At 42.4% G+C, this 19,821-nt stretch overlaps 1 protein-coding gene across 4 annotated transcripts in view; it reads left to right on the top strand.

Moving 5' to 3' along the window:
* Positions 1-19,821, top strand: part of MYO5B (myosin VB) — a 386,415-nt gene that overhangs the window by 326,733 nt on the left and 39,861 nt on the right. For all 4 annotated transcript variants that reach the window (XM_043514976.1, XM_043514975.1, XM_038401609.2 and 1 more), the window contains exons 27-29: positions 3,104-3,169; positions 16,909-17,148; positions 18,227-18,327. In XM_043514976.1, the coding sequence (XP_043370911.1) occupies positions 3,104-3,169; positions 16,909-17,148; positions 18,227-18,327 (407 nt within the window). The remainder of the gene's footprint in view (positions 1-3,103; positions 3,170-16,908; positions 17,149-18,226; positions 18,328-19,821) is intronic.

Here is a 19,821-nt window from a genome sequence, read left to right as displayed (position 1 = left end):
ACAACAGAACGCCACTAGCCATCACCTTCAGCCCCCAACTAAAACCCCTCCAACGCATCATCAAGGATCTACAACCTATCCTGAAGGACGAGCCATCGCTCTCTCAGATCTTGGGAGATAGACCAGTCCTTGCTTACAGACAGCCCCCCAATCTGAAGCAAATACTCACCAGCAACCACACACCACACAACAGAACCACTAACCCAGGAACCTATCCTTGCAACAAAGCCCGTTGCCAACTCTGTCCACATATCTATTCAGGGGATACCATCATAGGGCCTAATCACATCAGCCACACTATCAGAGGCTCGTTCACCTGCGCATCTACCAATGTGATATATGCCATCATGTGCCAGCAATGCCCCTCTGCCATGTACATTGGCCAAACTGGACAGTCTCTACGTAAAAGAATGAATGGACACAAATCAGACGTCAAGAATTATAACATTCAAAAACCAGTTGGAGAACACTTCAATCTCTCTGGTCACTCGATCACAGACCTAAGAGTGGCTATACTTCAACAAAAAAGCTTCAAAAACAGACTCCAACGAGAGACGGCTGAATTGGAATTAATTTGCAAACTGGATACAATTAACTTAGGCTTGAATAGAGACTGGGAATGGATGAGTCATTACACAAAGTAAAACTATTTCCCCATGGTATTTCTCCCTCCCACCCCACCCCCCACTGTTCCTCTGATATTCTTGTTAACTGCTGGAATTAGCCTACCTGCTTGTCACCATGAAAGGTTTTCCTCCTTCCCCCCCCTGCTGTTGGTGATGGCTTATCTTAAGTGATCACTCTCCTTACAGTGTGTATGATAAACCCATTGTTTCATGTTCTCTGTGTGTGTGTATATAAATCTCTACTCTGTTTTTTCCACCAAATGCATCCGATGAAGTGAGCTGTAGCTCACGAAAGCTTATGCTCTAATAAATTTGTTAGTCTCTAAGGTGCCACAAGTACTCCTTTTCTTCTTGATGAGAGAGTAGTTTGACGTTGCATGGGAACAGAGCTAGGGAAGGAGGAGAACAGAACAAACCAAGAGTGTCGGGCACTGCTGACTGCTGGCACTTTGGTCAGGGCTGAGTAAGGGTTAGCTAGGTAGTGGTTATAGGGAACCACTAAGCAGCTTTAGATCCTGTCCTTCCAGCAGCAGACATTTTCTCCAGTTGAGATCCCTCAAAGAAGCCAAACCGCCTGAGAAACCTTAGCCCCTGCATCTTTTTTAGGCTCTGCTGGCTTGACAGAAAGTTATAGTGCCGGAGCGTGTTGTGGTTGGTAGCCGCTTCACTCTACGTCTGCTTGTTGCATGTGGACCTCCAGGGCCAGTGCTCCTTGTGCATTTCACAGAGTTAAGGGTTATTGGGCCTGCTCCTCTATATGAGCAACTCTGGCTGTTCTGGAGTGGGAGGAGGAGAAGGAGTAAGTTTAAAAAAAAAATCATTATCACCTGAGTCTTTGTAAAATAAAGACTTTGGTATGTCTACACTGCAAAGAAAATCCTGTGGTGCTATGTCTCAGAGCCTGGGTCAATTGACTGTCAGGGCTTGGGCTAAGAGCTAAAAACAGCAGTGTAGACGTTCGGATTCAAACTAGGGCTCAGGCTCTGAAACCTTAGGAGGGAGGGGGGACTCAAAGCCAAGGCTGCTCTTCCCCCCCGAACCTGAATGTCTACACTGCTATATTTAGCCCCACAGCGTGAGTCCGAGCCTGTTGACCCAGACTCTGAGACTTGGCCCCATGGGTTTTTCTTTGTAATGTAGACATACCCCTTGTTACTTGTTAATCACAGAATAGTGACCACATATGCCTGTAAGGAATTGCATTTCAGTGCTACCTCTTCCCTCCGTGGAAAGGCAGGAGAGTGGAAGTTGATAAAGTCAGAGCAGGACAGAGTTGAGAACTATTCTGTTCCATCACCTTCAATTGACCTTGAGATGGATTTAAAGAAATAACATTAGGCCCCCCCATGCATGGTATTTTCTAATGTAAAGTAAGTTTAAACATTACATATGTTTCCTTCTAGCTGCTTGTTCTGTTCTTGACCCTGATGTATTGGGCCATCTGGCAGAGCCCTGCGGGGAAATGAGCCAAAACCATCATTTTTGCTGTAAAATATGGTTTTGGTTTTGGTTTCATGTGTCTCTGAGCTACAAGAATCGTACTTTGCTTACGGCAAGACTTACATAATGCAATGGATTTAAGCACTATCTCATTTGCTAGTAGTCAGTTTTTTGGGAAAGCTCCAAAAGAAGTTGGGGAAGATGCCAGTATCAAATCTAAATTCCATCATTTTCCTTTTTTAAAACATCTTTTGATATTATTTATATAGCACCCAAAAAAGTGACGAACCTTCAGACATAAATTAGATCCCAGCCCTCAGGCACGGAGGCTGCATCTACACTAGAAGTCCTGCACCGATGCAACGGTGCTGTAGGGCTTCTGGTGAAGAGAGCTCTCCCATTGACTTAACTACTTCCCACAAGAGTCTCTCCTGCCGATGCAGTGCTGTCTACACCGGTACTTAGGTCAGTATAACTTGCATCACTCTAGACTATGGATTGTTCATGCCCCTGGGCGACGTAAGTTCTAGTGTAGACAAGGTCTTAGTTTGAATACAGTCTTGGCATGGGGGAAAGGAAGAGGGGTTACACTTCTTTTCTTTTTCCATATACATTTTTCCCTTTTATATTCCTCCTTGGCCCTTGCACTTAACCTAATGTCTGTTTACAATACACAATTTAGGGTAGTTGCTTTTTTTGGTGGCAGTTTAACACCAGCCAACAACAAATAGTGGAGGTGACGCAGAACTGCAGTCAAAGTCAGATTGCCCGAGTTGGAAAACTGGCCTATTTACAGGTTTCAGAGTAGCAGCTGTGTTAGTCTGTATTTGCAAAAAGAAAAGGAGTACTTGTGGCACCTTAGAGACTAACAAATTTATTTGAGCATAAGCTTTCGTGAGCTACAACTCACTTCATCAGATGCTCAAATAAATTTGTTAGTCGCTAAGGTGCCACAAGTATTCCTTTTCTTTTTGCAGCCTATTTACCAGCTTCTCTAGCCAGCTGTCAAATATCTGTTTGTCTTTTAATCCATCCAGGTAATTGAAACGAAGAATGAAATGGATTCAGACCGTGACACAGATCTAGCCTACAACAGTCTGAAGGTAAAGAATTTTAGAATGAGAGATTATTTTTGTGCATTCAGTGCTAATAACCTTTTGAATGGCTCAAACAACTTAAGTAAATCCATCTGACATCGGTAATAAACCAAAGCCTCTCTTAACTCATTCTGCCCATTAAAGACTGATATTGGGTGGCAGTCTGAAGGCACTCTGCAGCTTACTCTCTACCCTCTGGACTAATTGTAGCTTCCAGCAGTCAGAGTGATGGCAGACATTCCTAGGGAATACCTCCTCACTGGCATATGCCATCTCCTGTGCCATTGATTTATCTATGTGAGAGCCGAGTGGCAAATGCAGGCATTCCTGTCACTACAAGCCTCCCAGCTTGACTCTCCTCTTGCACATCAAAAGATCTTCAGGTGCACATTGGTCCATCAATATACTGCATTTGGGGTAACTTGATCAGCAGCAATTGTGAATCCACATGCGTCTCTCCTTCCCCAGCTGCAATCTGATGTGGTTTTTAACTCCAAACACCCACTCTCCCCAACTCTGCATCAATCTCTCTCATATAGTTCAGGCACCTATCACAATGGTAGCATTGAACCCAGCTGCAAAGTCAGCCCTTCATCAGCAGCTTTGGTCCAACCCAGTCTCCCTGTGCCCTTCAAGCTACAGAGTCATCCTCTCCTGTCCCCCACAAAAGAATCCTGAGCTACCCACCCACAACCCTCCTGCCCCAGTTCTCTGCCTAGCAGATACAGGTTGAGATAAGATCATCAGGCTCTGCTTACCACTTGCACCTGGATGTTGTGCAGGAGAGTGCAGTTTAGTAAACATTGGATGTTGACATCTAAGTGGCTGTTTTCATATGAATCTCAGAGGTTTACTGTAATGGTGATGACATTTTTATTTGTTTAGCTCTAAGGATGCATTAAGTAACCCTGGCAGGAAATGAGAGCACTTCTTTACACTGGAAGGTGACACCAGTGCTTTTTGGCCTTGCTGTATAATATGTGAGTGAAAATGTTTTGCAGGATGGATTGTTGCTCAGAGTCCATTGTACAAGCTGTTTGCTCTCCTCTTTCAGGAAAAACATGCGTTTCTCTTCACTGATAGTATACCAGATACATTCCCCTTTGCGTGGACATTTTCATAGTATTTCCTGTAAAGAAGATTTGTATCTTCTTGTTCTTGTGTGACTATGTTTGTGTTGGAGTGCTTATGCATGAATTGACTGTCTTGCAAACTCATTTTCAATACAACTCTTCCTTGGCATACGCTGATCAGCTAGTTCATCCTTGGAGGAGATGTGTCAAAAACAAAGTCTTCTTTTAGTACAGAAATTTAATTTTGGATCCTTCTCCTCTCCCTAGTTCCTGGACAAACATGGAAAGACTCTCAGGAGATCTGAGAGAGTATTTATTAACCAAATATAAAAGGTCACACACTAAGCCACAGAGACCGCATAGTACCCATTTGTACTATTTGCATTATCTCCCCAGGTTCAAGCAGAGAAACAGAAATTAGAGATGGAAAAGATCTCCTGTCTATCCCCTCTATAAACACAACTGCCTATACTACCATTCTCTGGTGCTTTGTCCAGCCCAATTTTCAGTGACTAAAGCAATGAGGCTTCATATATACTCTCTGGACATAGTGTGTTGTCAGTAGATACCTACTGTGCTTTATTAGTATCTCTACAAAGCTCAAGATGGAAGTATGACTGGCACCTCAAATCCCTGCCCCAGAGTTCTTCCAACTGTTTTTGCAAAAAGAAAAGGAGTACTTGTGGCACCTTAGAGACTAACAAATTTATTTGAGCATAAGCTTTCGTGAGCTACAGCTCATTTCATCAGATGCATTCAGTAGAAAATACAGTGACTGAATGCATCCGATGAAGTGAGCTGTAGCTCACGAAAGCTTATGCTCAAATAAATTTGTTAGTCTAAGGTGCCACAAGTACTCCTTTTCTTTTTGTGAATACAGATTAACATGGCTGCTACTCTGAAACCTACAACAGTTTTAAGTCGCTCGAGCTATTATCACAAAATAAAATTGCAACTGGGGTGGACAAACTTTGCAGGTTCAAGCTGTGTCAATTTCTCCCATTATTTTTGGGAGTCACAAAACTAACATGAGGTTGCAAACTCCTGTCATTTTAACTCAAGCACAGGTTGCAAGTGGGCAACCTTAAGTCTGGAAATTTCTGACTTTAGAGTTTCTTCCCACTGTAGCTTTAATAACTGTCTTTTAACGCAGTTTTGTTTGTATGAATAGATAGTAACACAAGTTTCAAAATATTTTCTTAAGGTTTAGTCTAAAACCAACATACTTCTGAATAAAATGCAGCTCCTTAGAACCTTGTTTTGGTATTGATGTTACCCAATAGCTGCTTTTCGGGTTGCATAAAGGAAAACACTGTGGGGTTAGCAACATGGAAAAGTGAGCTTGCAACTGTATGGAAATTTTACCTATGAAAATCGTTCTTTAACTTTTCCATTCTGTGAATCTGTTAATTTAAAAAGGTTTCAGATTAGCAGCCGTGCTAGTCTGTATTCGCAAAAAGAAAAGGAGTTCTTGTGGCACCTTAGAGACTAACGAATTTATTTGAGCATAAGCTTTTGTGAGCTACAGCTCACTTCATCGGATGCATTCGTTGGAAAATACAGTGGGGAGATTTATATTCACACACAGAGAACATGAAACAATGGGTTTTATCATACACACTGTAAGGAGAGTGATCACTTAAGATGAACTATTACCAGAAGGAAGGAGGGGGGAAAGGAGGAAAACCTTTTGTGGTGATAATCACGGTAGGCCATTTCCAGTAGTTAATTTAAAAAGAAATCCTCTCCTGGACCCACCTACTCTCCCAACATCCTAATCTCCTCCTTCTTGCTTCTTTATATGTTTTACTGTGCAGACCAATAAGGAAGGAGTCCACGGACCACTGATTCTCTGAGCCGTAGTTTGAGAATTGGCCTAAGACTAGCAAACATTCACCCCATTTTACGAAGTCATATTTTGTGTCTAACGCTTCTACCCTGTCCTTTCAAGCTTTGTAACATCTCAGTCAGTTAACACAGTGGTGACATTTCTGTCTAAAAAGGGCTACAGTTCCTGTTAAAAGCAAGAAGCAACAGTTTTATACAAAATCGTGACAGGAAGCATAAACTCCTGCAACAAAAGTACCACTTATTCCCATAGGTGGGCTGACCTAGGAGCAACCGGCTCCAAACTGAAAGAGCTGGAGACACAAAAATATAGATCACTGGCATTTTACCCAACTTTGCATGTAGCACACATCTTTTCTGCTAAAAGAGGCTCCGTTTGCAAAGAAAACATTACTCATAGCTGGTTCTGTGTGCTACTTTCCCATCGCATCCTCTTGGCAGCTGGTGCCATGTTGTAACAGAGCTATGCTCCTTCTCTCTTCCATAGTGGTTTTCCCCCATTAATTTATTTCTCAAATATTTATAGTCTCTCTCTTTCCTTCATGAGAAATGCATAATTTGATTTACTTTTCCTTTATGCCAGTTTAAGAGGTTTAAAAAATCTTCATTTTATGGAGATTTTTTTCCTGCCTTCTTAGGCTTATGATTAATGCCTGAGGTGTCTGAAACTTGTGAATAAATCGTTAATGTGCATCTGTTGGAGGAATTTCTCTTTCAGATATCAGAAAGAGTGGAAAAAATATTAGAGAGACAAGGTGGATGAGGTAATCTCTTCTATTGGACCAACTTGTGTTGGTGAGAGGGACAAGCTTTCGAGCTTACACACAGCTCTTCAGTGTAAGTTGAAAGCTTCTTTCTTTCACCATGAGAAGCTGGGTCCAATAAAAGATATTACCTCACCCACCTTGTCTCTCTAATGTCCTGGGACCAACATGACTACAACAACACAGCATGGAGAAAAGATTAGCATTATTACATCACTGTTTTCATTCAGAATCAATATCTGGACTATATTTTTAGTCCACTTCCTCTGAGGCCATGTCTCTTTCTCATTCCTCCTCATTTAAAGTAAGACGGGGAGGGGAGTGTTTTCTCTTGCAAACACTCCGACAGCTAAACTAACGTGGGAAAGAACCATAACATTTTCTTGAAAAGAGACTTGTTCAGCCAAACTACAGCAAAGAACCACCATAGTGCTTCGGTTCTACTGTCCTACTAAACCCTACACCACCAGGTCTTGTAGTACCTAGTTCATAAATCATATGCTCCTTACCAGTTATTGCCCAGTTGCTTTGCGCTGGAAAAATTATTCAGAAGGTTGCAGCAAGGCAGCTCTGGCACCCCTGATCCTTTACACCCTGAGCTTTGCCGTTGGGTAGGATGCACAGGCTGTGCTGGTTTCATTAGTTGACCATCTGCCTCCGGTGATGGACATAGATCAGGTGTCTGTGTTGATTCTTTTTAGATCTGGCAGCAGCCTTCGATAAACTTGATCTTGAGCTTTCATTGACCCACTTCCAAACCTGGGCAGAGAGAGGTAGGAGTTGTACATGAGTGGCTTCATTGTTTTCTCTCTTGGCAATCCAAGGGGTAGCATTGGACCACTGTTCATCCATCTTGTGGGCTTCACTCTCCCCTCTATTTGGTGCATGTCAGATGGCTCAGGAAGACAGTGAGAAGCTTGGGTTGGAGAGTTCATCAGCATGCTGTTGATGCTCCACTCTGCATCTGTGTTGTCAGACTGATGACTCATTCACTCAGTTTTCCCAATGTCTAGCTGAAATGAGGACATGGAGACAGATAGCTGGCTGAGGGTTCAATCTGAATGAGATTGAAGTCGTGCTGGTGGTTGAGAGAGAGAGCACCAGAGGAAATGGCACCAGTGATTATCAGCCCATTTGAGGTTTGTCTTTTTTGATAACTCGGGTTCACAATGTTGGTGGTTTTGTTTCTGGATGTCTGTATAGTAAAAATAGCCAAGAGTTGCTTTTTTCATCTTCACTTAGTAAAGAGATGGTGATTGTTCCCTTTGCATGCAGTCTTGCAACCTTTATCCAGGTTTTGATCGCCTCCAGATTGGAGTATTGCAGTGCACTTCATCTGGACAGGGCTGCAGCAGAGAAGACAACTAGGAAACAAGTTGGTGCAGAATGCTCTTGCCTACTATTTACTCAGTAATATTTCATATAGAGATCACGTTATACCATGATGCAGAATTTGCACTGGCTTCTAATTCACTGCCAGGTCCAATTAAAGATGTTGATGTTTGACCTGTAAAGCCCTTTACAGTTTGAGTCCTGTGTAATTTACAGACGGTGTCATTCCTCAGCTGAGATCATCTGGGTTTCTACTTGACTGTCCCTAGATTTTATTAGCAGAGTTATTTCTATAGGTGTCATTTGTCAGTGGAAGAGACCTGACTCTAGAATTAACTTCTTCTCTCACACTAACAGAGCCTGGGTTTGATCTTCAGGCACATTGCAAGGTTTGTCTGTTCACTCGAGTAAATTCAGTCCTGGGCAAGGGCCAACACAAGTCCTAAGCACCACTCAAGCCCTGTTTTGATGACTTAAGCTGCATAGGATTTGTGCTGGTCCTTTGCACAGAGCTGAATTTCTTCCTCAGGCTATTTCCGAGGAGTGGGGGTTGAGTAGGCAAGGTCCTAGTGCAGAAGTGGGCAAACTGTGGCCCATGGGCTACATTCAGCCCACAGGACCCTCTTGCCCGGCCCTTGAGCTCCCGGCCGGGGAGGCTCGTTCCGGCCCCTCCCGCGCTGTCCTCCCTCCCACACAGCCTCAGTCCGCCTTGCTGCCAGCACTCTGGGCGGTGAGGCTGTAAGCTCCTGCCAGGCAGCACAGCTGCAAGAGCAACTGGCCTGCCCCGGTGCTCTAGACTGTGCGATGGCGTGGCTGGCTCCGGTGTGGCTGCCAGTCCTGGTGCTCTGAATGACATGGTAAGGGGGCAGGGAGCTGGGGGGTTGGTTAAGGGACACGGGGTTCTGGGAGGCAGTCAGGGGGCAGTTGAATGGGGCGGAGGATGGGGGGGACCGGTCAGGGGCGGTTGGATAGGCGTGGGAGTTCTGGGGGGCCTGTCAGGGGGCAGATAGAGGTCAGTGCAGTCAGGGGACAGGGAGCAGGGGGTGGAGTCCTGGGGGGGGCAGTTAGTGTCAGGGGGACCCAGGAGGGGGTGATCAGGGGACAAGGAGCAGGGGGGGTTGGATGGTTCGGGAGTTCTGAGGGGGGCAGTCAGGAGATGGGAAGTGGGAGGGGACGGATAGGGAGTGGGGACCAGGCTGTTTGCGGGGCACAGCCTTTCCTACCCGGCCCTCCATACAGTTTCGGAACCCCGATGCGGCCCTCGGGCCAAAAGGTTTGGCCATTCCTGTCCTAATGTATCCTTCACAGAGGGGTTTTTGAACACATGAATTTAGATCATTATTGTTTTGCTTTATTGCACTTACTCCTAGAAAAATTTGGTAGATTCACAAAGCAAATGGAAATAATATGTATTTATCATGGGCATGCATGCATGTACGTATAATAAACAGATTTATAAGGAGTTTGGTAAAGACACTGACAGAACTTGTGCTGCAAGGCATTGTGATGGCAGGACAGCAGGGTGAAATAAAATCAAGCAGACATAGGGTTAGTGGTGTACTTTTCTGTAGAGATTCAGACATGCAGAATGCCACTTAGCCATGACTGGGCAAACAAAAAGGCACTTATCAATCTTCTGGATTTCTTCTTCTGTCCGGGAAAGTGGGCTAGGAATGGAAGCACTGAGAAGTCCTTGGGTGATTTTGTGCTCCTAGCAGAACACAGTGCATAATTTCCCTGGGTTTAATTGGGCTGGGATGTTTATTTTGTACCTTGAACCTGAAATATTAACAGAGCATCATAGAGATTTTTCTATCAAATATAAGAAATAGAGAAGAGGACAGATTACTGACCACCACCAATGCTAAATTCTGCTTCAGATTTCAGGACTTAAAGAGAGTCAGACCTTACCCAACTCTGCTATTGAAATGCCTTTCTAGAGGCTGGGGTTATTTTGATGTATTAGATTAGGTGTGGGAACCAGGTTTGCATCTGCAATACATACAAACAAGTCAGAAATCCCTGCTTCTACTGCACATTCTGATACAAGGACTGAGTCATACAAAGGAAATTTTCTCTCTCTGTGTAATCCTTTGAATGGATCCATGGTCTTATCAGAATATGTAGTTGGAGAAAGAGTTCCCGTCGGCATAATTAAACCACCCCCAAAGAGCGGCAGTAGCTATGTCAGCAGGAGAGTGCTGTCCACCATAGTGCTGTCCACATCAGCACACTTGTCAGTGAAACTTACATTGGTCCGGGGTGTGTTTTTTTTCACACCCTTGGCTGACAAAAGTTTTACCAACAAAAGTGCTAGTGTAGACAAAGCCTAAGTGCAGTATGAAGAGCCTGATCCCTCGGAATTCTAATTCCAAATTCTGGTACTAACTCTCTCGACTACTGTGGGCAAGTCACTTTACCATTCTGTGCCTCCGTTTCCTGGATGAGCACAGTAGCTGTTTCAGTCATGTTGAAAGTAATTTAATAAAGCTCTTTGAACCTGTTGGTAGAAATTGTAATTCCAAATTGTCTTAGATGCTGCTAGCTGTTCTGTTAACAATGGCATGAGTACAAAAGGGAAAGAAAAGGCAGGAGACTTATGGAATGCGGGAGAAATGCTTGTCAGATCACACGTACTGCTCGTATTGAAAGAGATTTTCATGTCAGCTTGAAGATCATACTGTGCCTGAAACCACTCAGAAGGAACACTATGGATAAGCTGCTTCGCTCACTGGATGTATAGCGAGTTATGTTCAGCCAAGAAGGAAATGGAAAGATAAAATGAGATACACATTTCCCTGTCTATGTTCTTTCTTCCCCAACTGCTGGTTATTACACATGTGTAATTTAGAAGACATTCCTGTCTCTCACACATCCTTACTCTCTTAGGCTTTCTGCTGCCTCATTTTAAGTACTGGGAGTAATGTAGATCTGGAGGTAATGTTGTTGTTTACAGTAACATTCATATGTTTAAAGGCCACTGCTCTTTCTTTGATTTATAAAATGTAACTAAAGTCTCTTACAAGCAAATATTTACAGTTTGGAAGCTAACATTTAGAAGAGAAAATATAGAAGTTCTAACACGTTAATGAGTCAATTTGAATGTAGCTGTGCATCTTTCTAACAAATTTGAAACTTGCTTTTACCCTCAGTGTTCAGAGTTTGATTACTTGTAGAGTGGATGTGGGTGTGGGAACCCCAGTTTTTATTCTTGGCCAAAGCACCTTTGGCAGATGTAACCCTTGGCGATGCAAGGGGAGAGACTGATGAGAATGAAAAGAAAACAAGAACCCTCTCTGGCAAATAACCCTTTTTCTCCAAGTGGATTGCTGTTTTGAGGAGTGTTTATGCAAACCCTGTCTTCTGTCCATAAGACATTTCCGAGCATGACCAGAAGTAGGCAAATAGAGGCAGTTAATAATTGTATCAACTTGTTATAGTGAAGGACTCATTGGAGTTCTGACCCTGGCCAGCCTTAGACATTTCCTGCTCTAACTGGGTGCTGGTAGAGGAATTCTTCCTTTGTTTTAATATCAACAAGCAGTTTCTCTGGGCTTTGCTCAGCAGTCTGTGCAATTAGCATTCCTATAAATATTCTCAAATCCATTCAACCCCTCTGCAAAATGAAAAGGAGTGAAAAATTTCCAAATAGCGTCTCCTTATCCAATTTAATTCAAATCTGTTAACCCCTTTGCTTCCTGAAGAGATTTTTTTCCTTGTAACTTTTTTAAAGGACCTATTGGAAACAGGATTTACTGAACAAAAGTAAATGTTACGCACACGTCAAGAAACCTTTCTTCCTACAAAGCTTTCATGCACTGTGCTCCCACTGAAGTCAGTGGAACTCACATAGACAGATCCATGTTGCAGGATCCAACTTTATTTTGATCAACTCATGGTGTAAAGCAGTGGATCTCAAAGCTGGTCTGCCGCTTGTTCAGGGAAAGCCCTAGGTGCGCCGGACCGGTTTGTTTACCTGCCGCATCCGCAGGTTCGGCCGATCGCATCTCCCACTGGCCGCGGTTCGCCACTTCAGACCGATGGGGGCTGCGGGAAGTGGCGCAGGCCAAGGGACGTGCTGGATGCCCTTTCCACAGCTCCCATTGGCCTGGAGCAGCGAATCGCAGCCAGTGGGCACTGCAATCGGCCGAACCTGTGGACACTGCAGGTAAACAAACCAGTCTGGCACGCCAGGGGCTTTCCCTGAACAAGCGGCGGACCGGCTTTGAGAACCACTGGTGTAAAGCACCTGATGGTGTTCCGCTAACAATATTGTCGGTTCAGCTAAGAGCATGCAGTCTGTTCAGACACCAAAATGGTTAGTTACTTAATGCTTCTAAAACATCTGAGAAAGTCACATAATTAAGCTAAGTTTTTCAGATATATACTCCTAAAACAAGCATGTACCAACATGCAATAGAAAATGGTTGTATGAGAGACTGATCCACAGCCCACTGAAGTCAGAAACTCACAGTTTCATAGATTTTAAGGATAGATGGGCCTGCAAGGATCACTTGGTCTGACCTCCTGCATAATACAGCCAAAGAACCTCACCCAATAATTCCTGCATCAAGCTCATATCTTCTCTTTTGAGCTAGAGCATATCTTGTAGAAAGATACCCAGTCTTGACTTAGACTTGGAGTGATGTGGAAGCCACCTCACTAGGTACATTGTTCTGATGGTTAATTATCTTCACTGTTAAAAATGTCCACCTTATTTCTAATCTGAATTTGTCTAGCTTCAGCTTCCCACCATCGGATCTCCTTATGCCTTTTATTTTGCGAGATTAAAGAGCTGTCTGCGAGAGTCTCAATTGGATCAGGCCCAATATGCAAAATTGTCACTTTATTTTTTCCTTGTTTTTCCTTATCGGCTGTTAATATGTAGCCACCGCTGGCAGTGTGTGCATGAGCGAGAGAGGGGAAAAAGGGCTTCAACATGAATCCCAGACACTGAATGAGCACACTACGATAGGACCAGGAAGGAACAGAAACTATGACTCATACGATTACAAAGCAAAATCAAGATGATTAATTTTCTTTCAAGTTCCAAACAGTTAGAAATACTGAAAACAGGGTGCACTGTCCCAGGAGCAGTGATGTTAATGGAACAGTCCTTAGCAAAGGAGGTGGGTAGGTGTGAAGTAGCTAGCTAGATATTTCTCTCACTTTATGCTAATCGGGCACATAAGCTAGTTTACATAGTGAGATGTTCCTTTCACCCTGTCCCCCTCCAACAGGTACACTCAGTCGTTGCATCTTGTCTTAAACTCAATTGTGAGCTCTCTGGGGAAGGAATTATCTCCTACTATGTATTTGTACCTAGCATGATAGGAACCCGGTTATGACTGGGGTTTCAAGGGTCACTAGCACATAATTTTACAGCTGAGGAAACTGAGGCACAGAGACGTTGGGATACTTGCCCGCATTCACTGAGTGAAGCTCCAAGTAGAGATTAGAACCCAAGAGTCCTGACTAGGGCTGTCGATTTAATCACAATTAACTCTCACTATTAACCCCAAAAAAAAATCACGATTAATCAGTTTTAGTTGCACTGTTAAACAATAGAATACCAATTGAAATTTATTACATATTTTGGATGTTTTTCTACATTTTCAAATATATTGATTTCTATTACAGCACAGAGTAGCAGCCATATTAGTCTGTATTCGCAAAAAGAAAAGGAGTACTTGTGGCACCTTAGAGACTAACAAATTTATTAGAGCATAAGCTTTCGTGAGCTACAGCTCACTTCATCGTCCGATGAAGTGAGCTGTAGCTCACGAAAGCTTATGCTCTAATAAATTTGTTAGTCTCTAAGGTGCCACAAGTACTCCTTTTCTTATTACAGCACAGAATACAAAGTGTACAGTGCTCACTTTATATTGTTTGTATTACAAATATTTGGACTGTAAAAATGATAAAAGAATAGTATTTTTCAATTTACCTCATACAAGTACTGTAATGTAATCTCTTTATCGTGAAAGTGCAACTTACAGATGTAGATTTTTTTTTTTTGTTTTGTTTTTGAGTGCAGTTATGTAACAATGTAAAACTTTAGAGCCTACGAGTCCATTCAGCCAATTGCTAAGAAAAACAAATTTGTTTACATTTACGGGAGAAAATGCTGCCCATTTCTTATTTATAGTGTCACCTGAAAGTGAGAAAAGGCATTCACGTGACACTTTTTTGTAGCTGGTGTTGCCAGGTATTTACATGCCAGATATGCTAAACATTTGTATGCCCCTTCATGCTTCGGCCACCATTCCAGAGGACATGCTTCCATGCTGATGACACTTGTTTAAAAAAAAAATCCGTTAATTAAATCTGTGACTGAACTCCTTGGGGGAGAATTGTATGTCTCCTGCTCTGTTTTACCTGCATTCTGCCATGTATTTCATGTTATAGCCGTTTTGGATGGTGACTCAGTACATGTTGTTGTTTTAAGAACACTTTCACTGCAGATTTGACAAAACACAAAGAAGGTACCAATGTGAGATTTCTAAAGATAGCTACAGCACTCGACCCAAGGTTTAAGAATCTGAAGTGTCTTCCAAAATCTGAGAAGGATGAGGTGTGGAGCATGCTTTCAGAAGTCTTAAAAGCGCAACACACTGATGCGGAAACTACAGAACCCAAACTACCAAAGAAGAAAATTAGCCTTCTGCTGGTGGAATCTGACTCAGATGATGAAAGTGATCTGTGTTGGTCTGCACTGCTTTGGATCATTATCAAGCAGAACCCATCATCAGCATGGACACATGTCCTCTGGAATAGTGGTTGAATCATGAAGGGACATATGAATCTTTAGCACATCTGGCCTGTAAATATCTTCTGATGCTAGCTACAGCAGTGCCATGTGAATGCCTGTTCTCACTTTCAGGTGACATTGTAAACAAGAAGCGGGCAGCATTATCTCTTGCAAATGTGAACAAACTTGTTTATTTGAGTGATTGGCTGAACAAGAAGTAGGACTGATTAGACTTGTAGGCTCTAAAGTTTTACATTGTTTTATTTTTGAATGTAGGTTTTTTGTACATAAATCTACATTTGTAAGTTCAACTTCCATGATAGAGATTGCACTACAGTACTTGTATTAAGTGAATTGAAATTTTTTGTGTTACAATGCAAATATTCATAATCAAAAATAAAATGAGCACTGAACGCTTTATATTCAGTGTTCTAATTGAAATCAATATATTTGAAAATGTAGAAAACATCCAAAAATATTTAAATAAATGATATTCTAGTCTTGTTTAACAGTGCAATTAATAGCGGTTAATTTTTTTAATCACTTGACAGCCCTGGTCCTGACTCACAAGTCTGCTGCTGTAACCAATGGATAATGCTGCCCCTAGTGGATTTCTAATTCAGGGGGTTCTTAACTTTGCAAACAGATGTTTCAGATGCTTTCTAGATATCAGTACACAGGTTAAACTACAGTTTACTTGGTACCTGCCAGCAGTTGTTACTGCTGAATTCTCATATGCAGAGTGGAGGTTGCTTTAGCTGTCGAACTTTAATCCCCTACCCCCCATCCCCTTCCTGCCTAGCAAAAATAAAATAATAAATGTTGCAACCATCTCAGCAAAAATAGGTACAACAAAGGCACATGGATCATTATTCAAGAGAAACAGCTGGCGTAAAACCTGTGAATTCCTGACCCTGTCTGTCAAATGCTGTGGACTGAGGAGCAGTCGGAGAAGGAAAATGCTCTAACTGCAAACAGCACAGTGGAGGCAACTCCTACAAATTAGATTAATAAATCCTACTGTGATTTCAAACAGCTGTAATTCACTCCACTGGAGATTTAAAATGGTGAAGCAGCAGTGTAAACAGTGTGTGTCTCCACCTTAGGTGGAATCTTACAACTGCCCATAGCAAACACATTGAACTCCTGGGTGGGTTTTTGGTTGGTTTGGTGGTGGAGGTCGGGGAGCGGAATTGTTGGGCGGGGGCAGGGAGGTTGCAGTTAATTTTTAAGAGAGAGACAGAATTTAATAAAGGACTACCCCAAACTGTAACTCTTAACTTTGGGTAGTAAATGTGTCCCTGGAGGCTGGCTTTTCAAAATATTCAAATTTATCCTTGGCATCCTTAATTCAGGTGCTGATTTCTTAATTAAAAAGAGAAGAGAAGGGAGAAATATCTGAATGTTGCGTTCAGATTTCTCCTAGAGGAACTTCATGTTCATGCAGGTTGAAAATGACACTTTATGGGATCTGCTCTTCCTTTGTTCTGATTTTAGTTATAGATGATATATATGTGACCAGACAGCTGATGTAATAAAATAGTATTGTGTTTTCCACTGTGTTGAACTTAGAGGTTCAAATGTGTTAATGCAATTGAATTGATTCTAATATTTTATAAATGTTTCTTCAACAAAAATATTGTTAGTGATTCTAGTTGTCAAAGGTTATGAAAGCAAATAAAATGCAAGCAAAATGGGAACGTTCTAACTGGCTCTCATGGATGTCAATTACAGTGTAGTGGTTACTGGTAAATCACAAAGGGTCTCTGATTACAGCCTGGTACAACTTGAAGTAAGGGAGGCAGCAATAATAGTTTTGAAATGCACATGGCTGGACTGGTAGCAACTCTGAAATCAGCATTAGGTGTTATTTTTTTAGTAATGTTCATCGGTAATTGAGTTACGTTAAAGGCATAACAGAAATAAATGAGGCATGGACACTTCGGATGAACTAGACAATGATTTGGTATTTTACAGAGGCAAGAATTGGAATCAGAGAATAAGAAACTGAAAAATGAACTGAATGAACTGAGGAAGACTATTGTAGACCGGGTGACCCAAAACAACTCATCCAGTGATATCCAGGACAGTTATACCCTCTTATTAAACCAGCTTAAATCAGCCAATGAGGAACTGGAAGTGAGGAAAGAGGAGGTGCTTATCCTAAGGGCACAGATTATAAAGGAAGCCCAGCAAAAAGAGACTGGCAAAAATATGGTAATTGAAAGGGAAAATCTTGTTCCATTCCTTTCCTTTCCGCTTTTATCACTGACTATTCATTACCTGTCCTGATTTCATGAAAAGTGATGCTGTTGCTTTGGCAAATTGTAGGCAACAGTGGATGATTATCTGAAACTTCCCCGGTGTAGCAGGTTGCTGCTGCAAAAGCACCTAATTAGCCCCTGCTCAGCCAACTCCAATCAAGAGAAATAGAGTGGGGCTGATCTAACAGGCATGATGCCTGGCCTGGGGATTGGCTTCACCTGTGGGCCTGACAAGCCAGCAGCTATAAGGGCTGGGAGCCAGTATAAGGGGGCAGCCAGAGGGAAAGGTGAGGCTCCTGGCTGACTGCCAGCCAAAGAGGAAACTAACCCTGTAAGCTTTGTAAATAGCTCAACACTGGTGGTGGGAGAACTGTGTGTGTAAATAAAGCCAATGGTGCTGCATAACAGGGAGCCTCTCTGAGCTTTATTGGGGCAGGCAGCGGGCCACAGGAAGGGAGACAGGCAGAGACCCTGTTACACAAGATCACAGGGTGTATCATCTGGAAGGGTGAAGATGGTTCACAGATGAAAACAGGTTCTAGGCCAGGTTCTGCTTTCATGCACATGGGTGTAAAGAAAAAATAACGCCATTTACACCTGGGTAATTGAGAGCCAAACTTGGCCCCTGGAATTTGTGAGGGTTTTTCTCCTGCTGCTGTTTAAAGCAAGTCTATTATGTATAAAAATCCCCCCCTCCCCCGCCCAGCATTTGGAGGTTTAAATTTCCACTTCATTTTCTAAAGGTTTTAGCACCTTCCATGCTTCAGACCATGATCCCAAACTATCTCCTCCACAAACCAACAGTGTGCCCCCTTGATCTGTCATAGTTACTGAGCCCCACTCTCATCTACCTGACTCCCACAGGCACATACCCCCTCCCTTGTCCACATAAGCCAATAGGCCAGAATAGGATAGGCCCTCCAGGAAAGGCCATTACACACGCTCTTAGCATCCAGAGTTTGAAAGACTTGAATGAGACTCAAGGGATTTTATTAAGATGATGATGATGTTGTTCTGCGTATGAAATTTAGGACTCGAACATCAACATGTATACCAGCTGGCCAAACAGTGACAAGCATGTCGATGCAGAGGATGCAATTGAGGCCTACCATGGGGTGTGTCAGACAAATCGGTAAGTGTGTCTCCATTGATCTTTACAGCAAAGGTGGGCCTAGGTCACAAAGCATGGATTCAGATCTGAAGTAAGTTCTGATGGTGGGGCACTGTTGGCTTTCGGTGTCTGGTTTGGGCCTGTTACAGAGAGAAAAAGCTGTGAACTTGGGAGTAGGATCCAAACTCAGAGGATTGGGTCTGCCCCTTGCTGAAGGAGGGGAAGCACTGGGCAGGTGGAACAACCAAAGGTTGCAGAGAGAAAAATAAATGCCCACCAAAGCCGAGTTACCCTCCACTACATATGGCAGAAGCTGGGTAATACAGTACAGAGTCCAGAACTGAGCAGTGCACTCCTGCAGTATGGAAGCCCATGGAGTTGAAGGACTGAGAGATTTTAAATATAAAAATCTTTAAATCCAGCCCTGATATTGTAGCAAGAGTAGAATACGGCTTATATTTTAGAGGAGAATTATGAGTTAGTTGTTTCAGAAAACTCTTAATGTCATGCTGGGAAGTCAGTTGTTAGGAGAATGCCTATTCCCTTTCCCTAGAGGCAAAAAGTCTGTTCCAGTGAAATGAGCTAATGTACACATCTATGTAGTCTCAGACATCACCCACATTACCTGCTATTTTTGTATCTAAACTCTGAGCCAAGAATCCTCTTTGATTACAGATTTCCTACAGTGATAGTTCATAATAATAATAACAATAATAGAGTTTATACTATTGAGAAATTCACTTTGTGCAACTATCCAGGAGTACATAAAATATAGAGTTAATATCTTGTAAAGAGACAAGTTAATAAGTGAATTAAATATTTATTTTATTGCAAAGAAATTGAATATTTGCTTGTCTTTACTTGGTTATCTGGCAGGAATAAAGGGTTTTTTTCCCATTGCAAATTTTCATTTACCCAGGATATTCATGAGACCTAACTGTTGCAGAGTTTGACTAATGGTTTCTAATAAAATAGCGTACCTAGCCAATTTGTAAACTCTGGCACATGAAAGCGCTTTTCTTTTCCACCAGGAAAAGGAATTCATAAAATCTGCGAGAGGAATTTCTCTCCATTTAAAGGTGCAGTACACAGAAAATAAATGATAACAGTACTGTCTAAATACACCACATGGGCAAGAAGAGAACTTCTCTGTTCAGTAGAGCAGGTCTGGCACCTTTCATCAGCACCACTGAAAATGGCTCTAGTTGGAACTGAACTAAGTGAAGTTTGTGAGTTTGATGTTTCAAAATTCCTTTAAGATTTTATTCAGAGAAGATGGCAGTGCTTACATTGCACTTTGACAAATGAGGGTGGTGTAAACATTAACTAACTAATCCGCTTAATTAAAGAAGAGTGGTCCTATTGACTTTTTAATGAATCAGTCAATCTGAACTTCTGGGTGAGGGAACCCTTAGTGGTTTTGAGTCAATACCATACTGATGAATCCAGACTAAATGCTTATTGCCTGTCATTCCCAAAGTGGTTTTCTCTTAAGATAAAGGCACCCCTTTGAGT

Source organism: Dermochelys coriacea, chromosome 5 (assembly GCF_009764565.3).
Source record: "Dermochelys coriacea isolate rDerCor1 chromosome 5, rDerCor1.pri.v4, whole genome shotgun sequence".
Taxonomy (NCBI): Eukaryota; Metazoa; Chordata; order Testudines; family Dermochelyidae; genus Dermochelys; species Dermochelys coriacea.
Note: the sequence above shows the minus strand (reverse complement) of the source record. Positions and strands in the feature narration are given on the sequence as shown.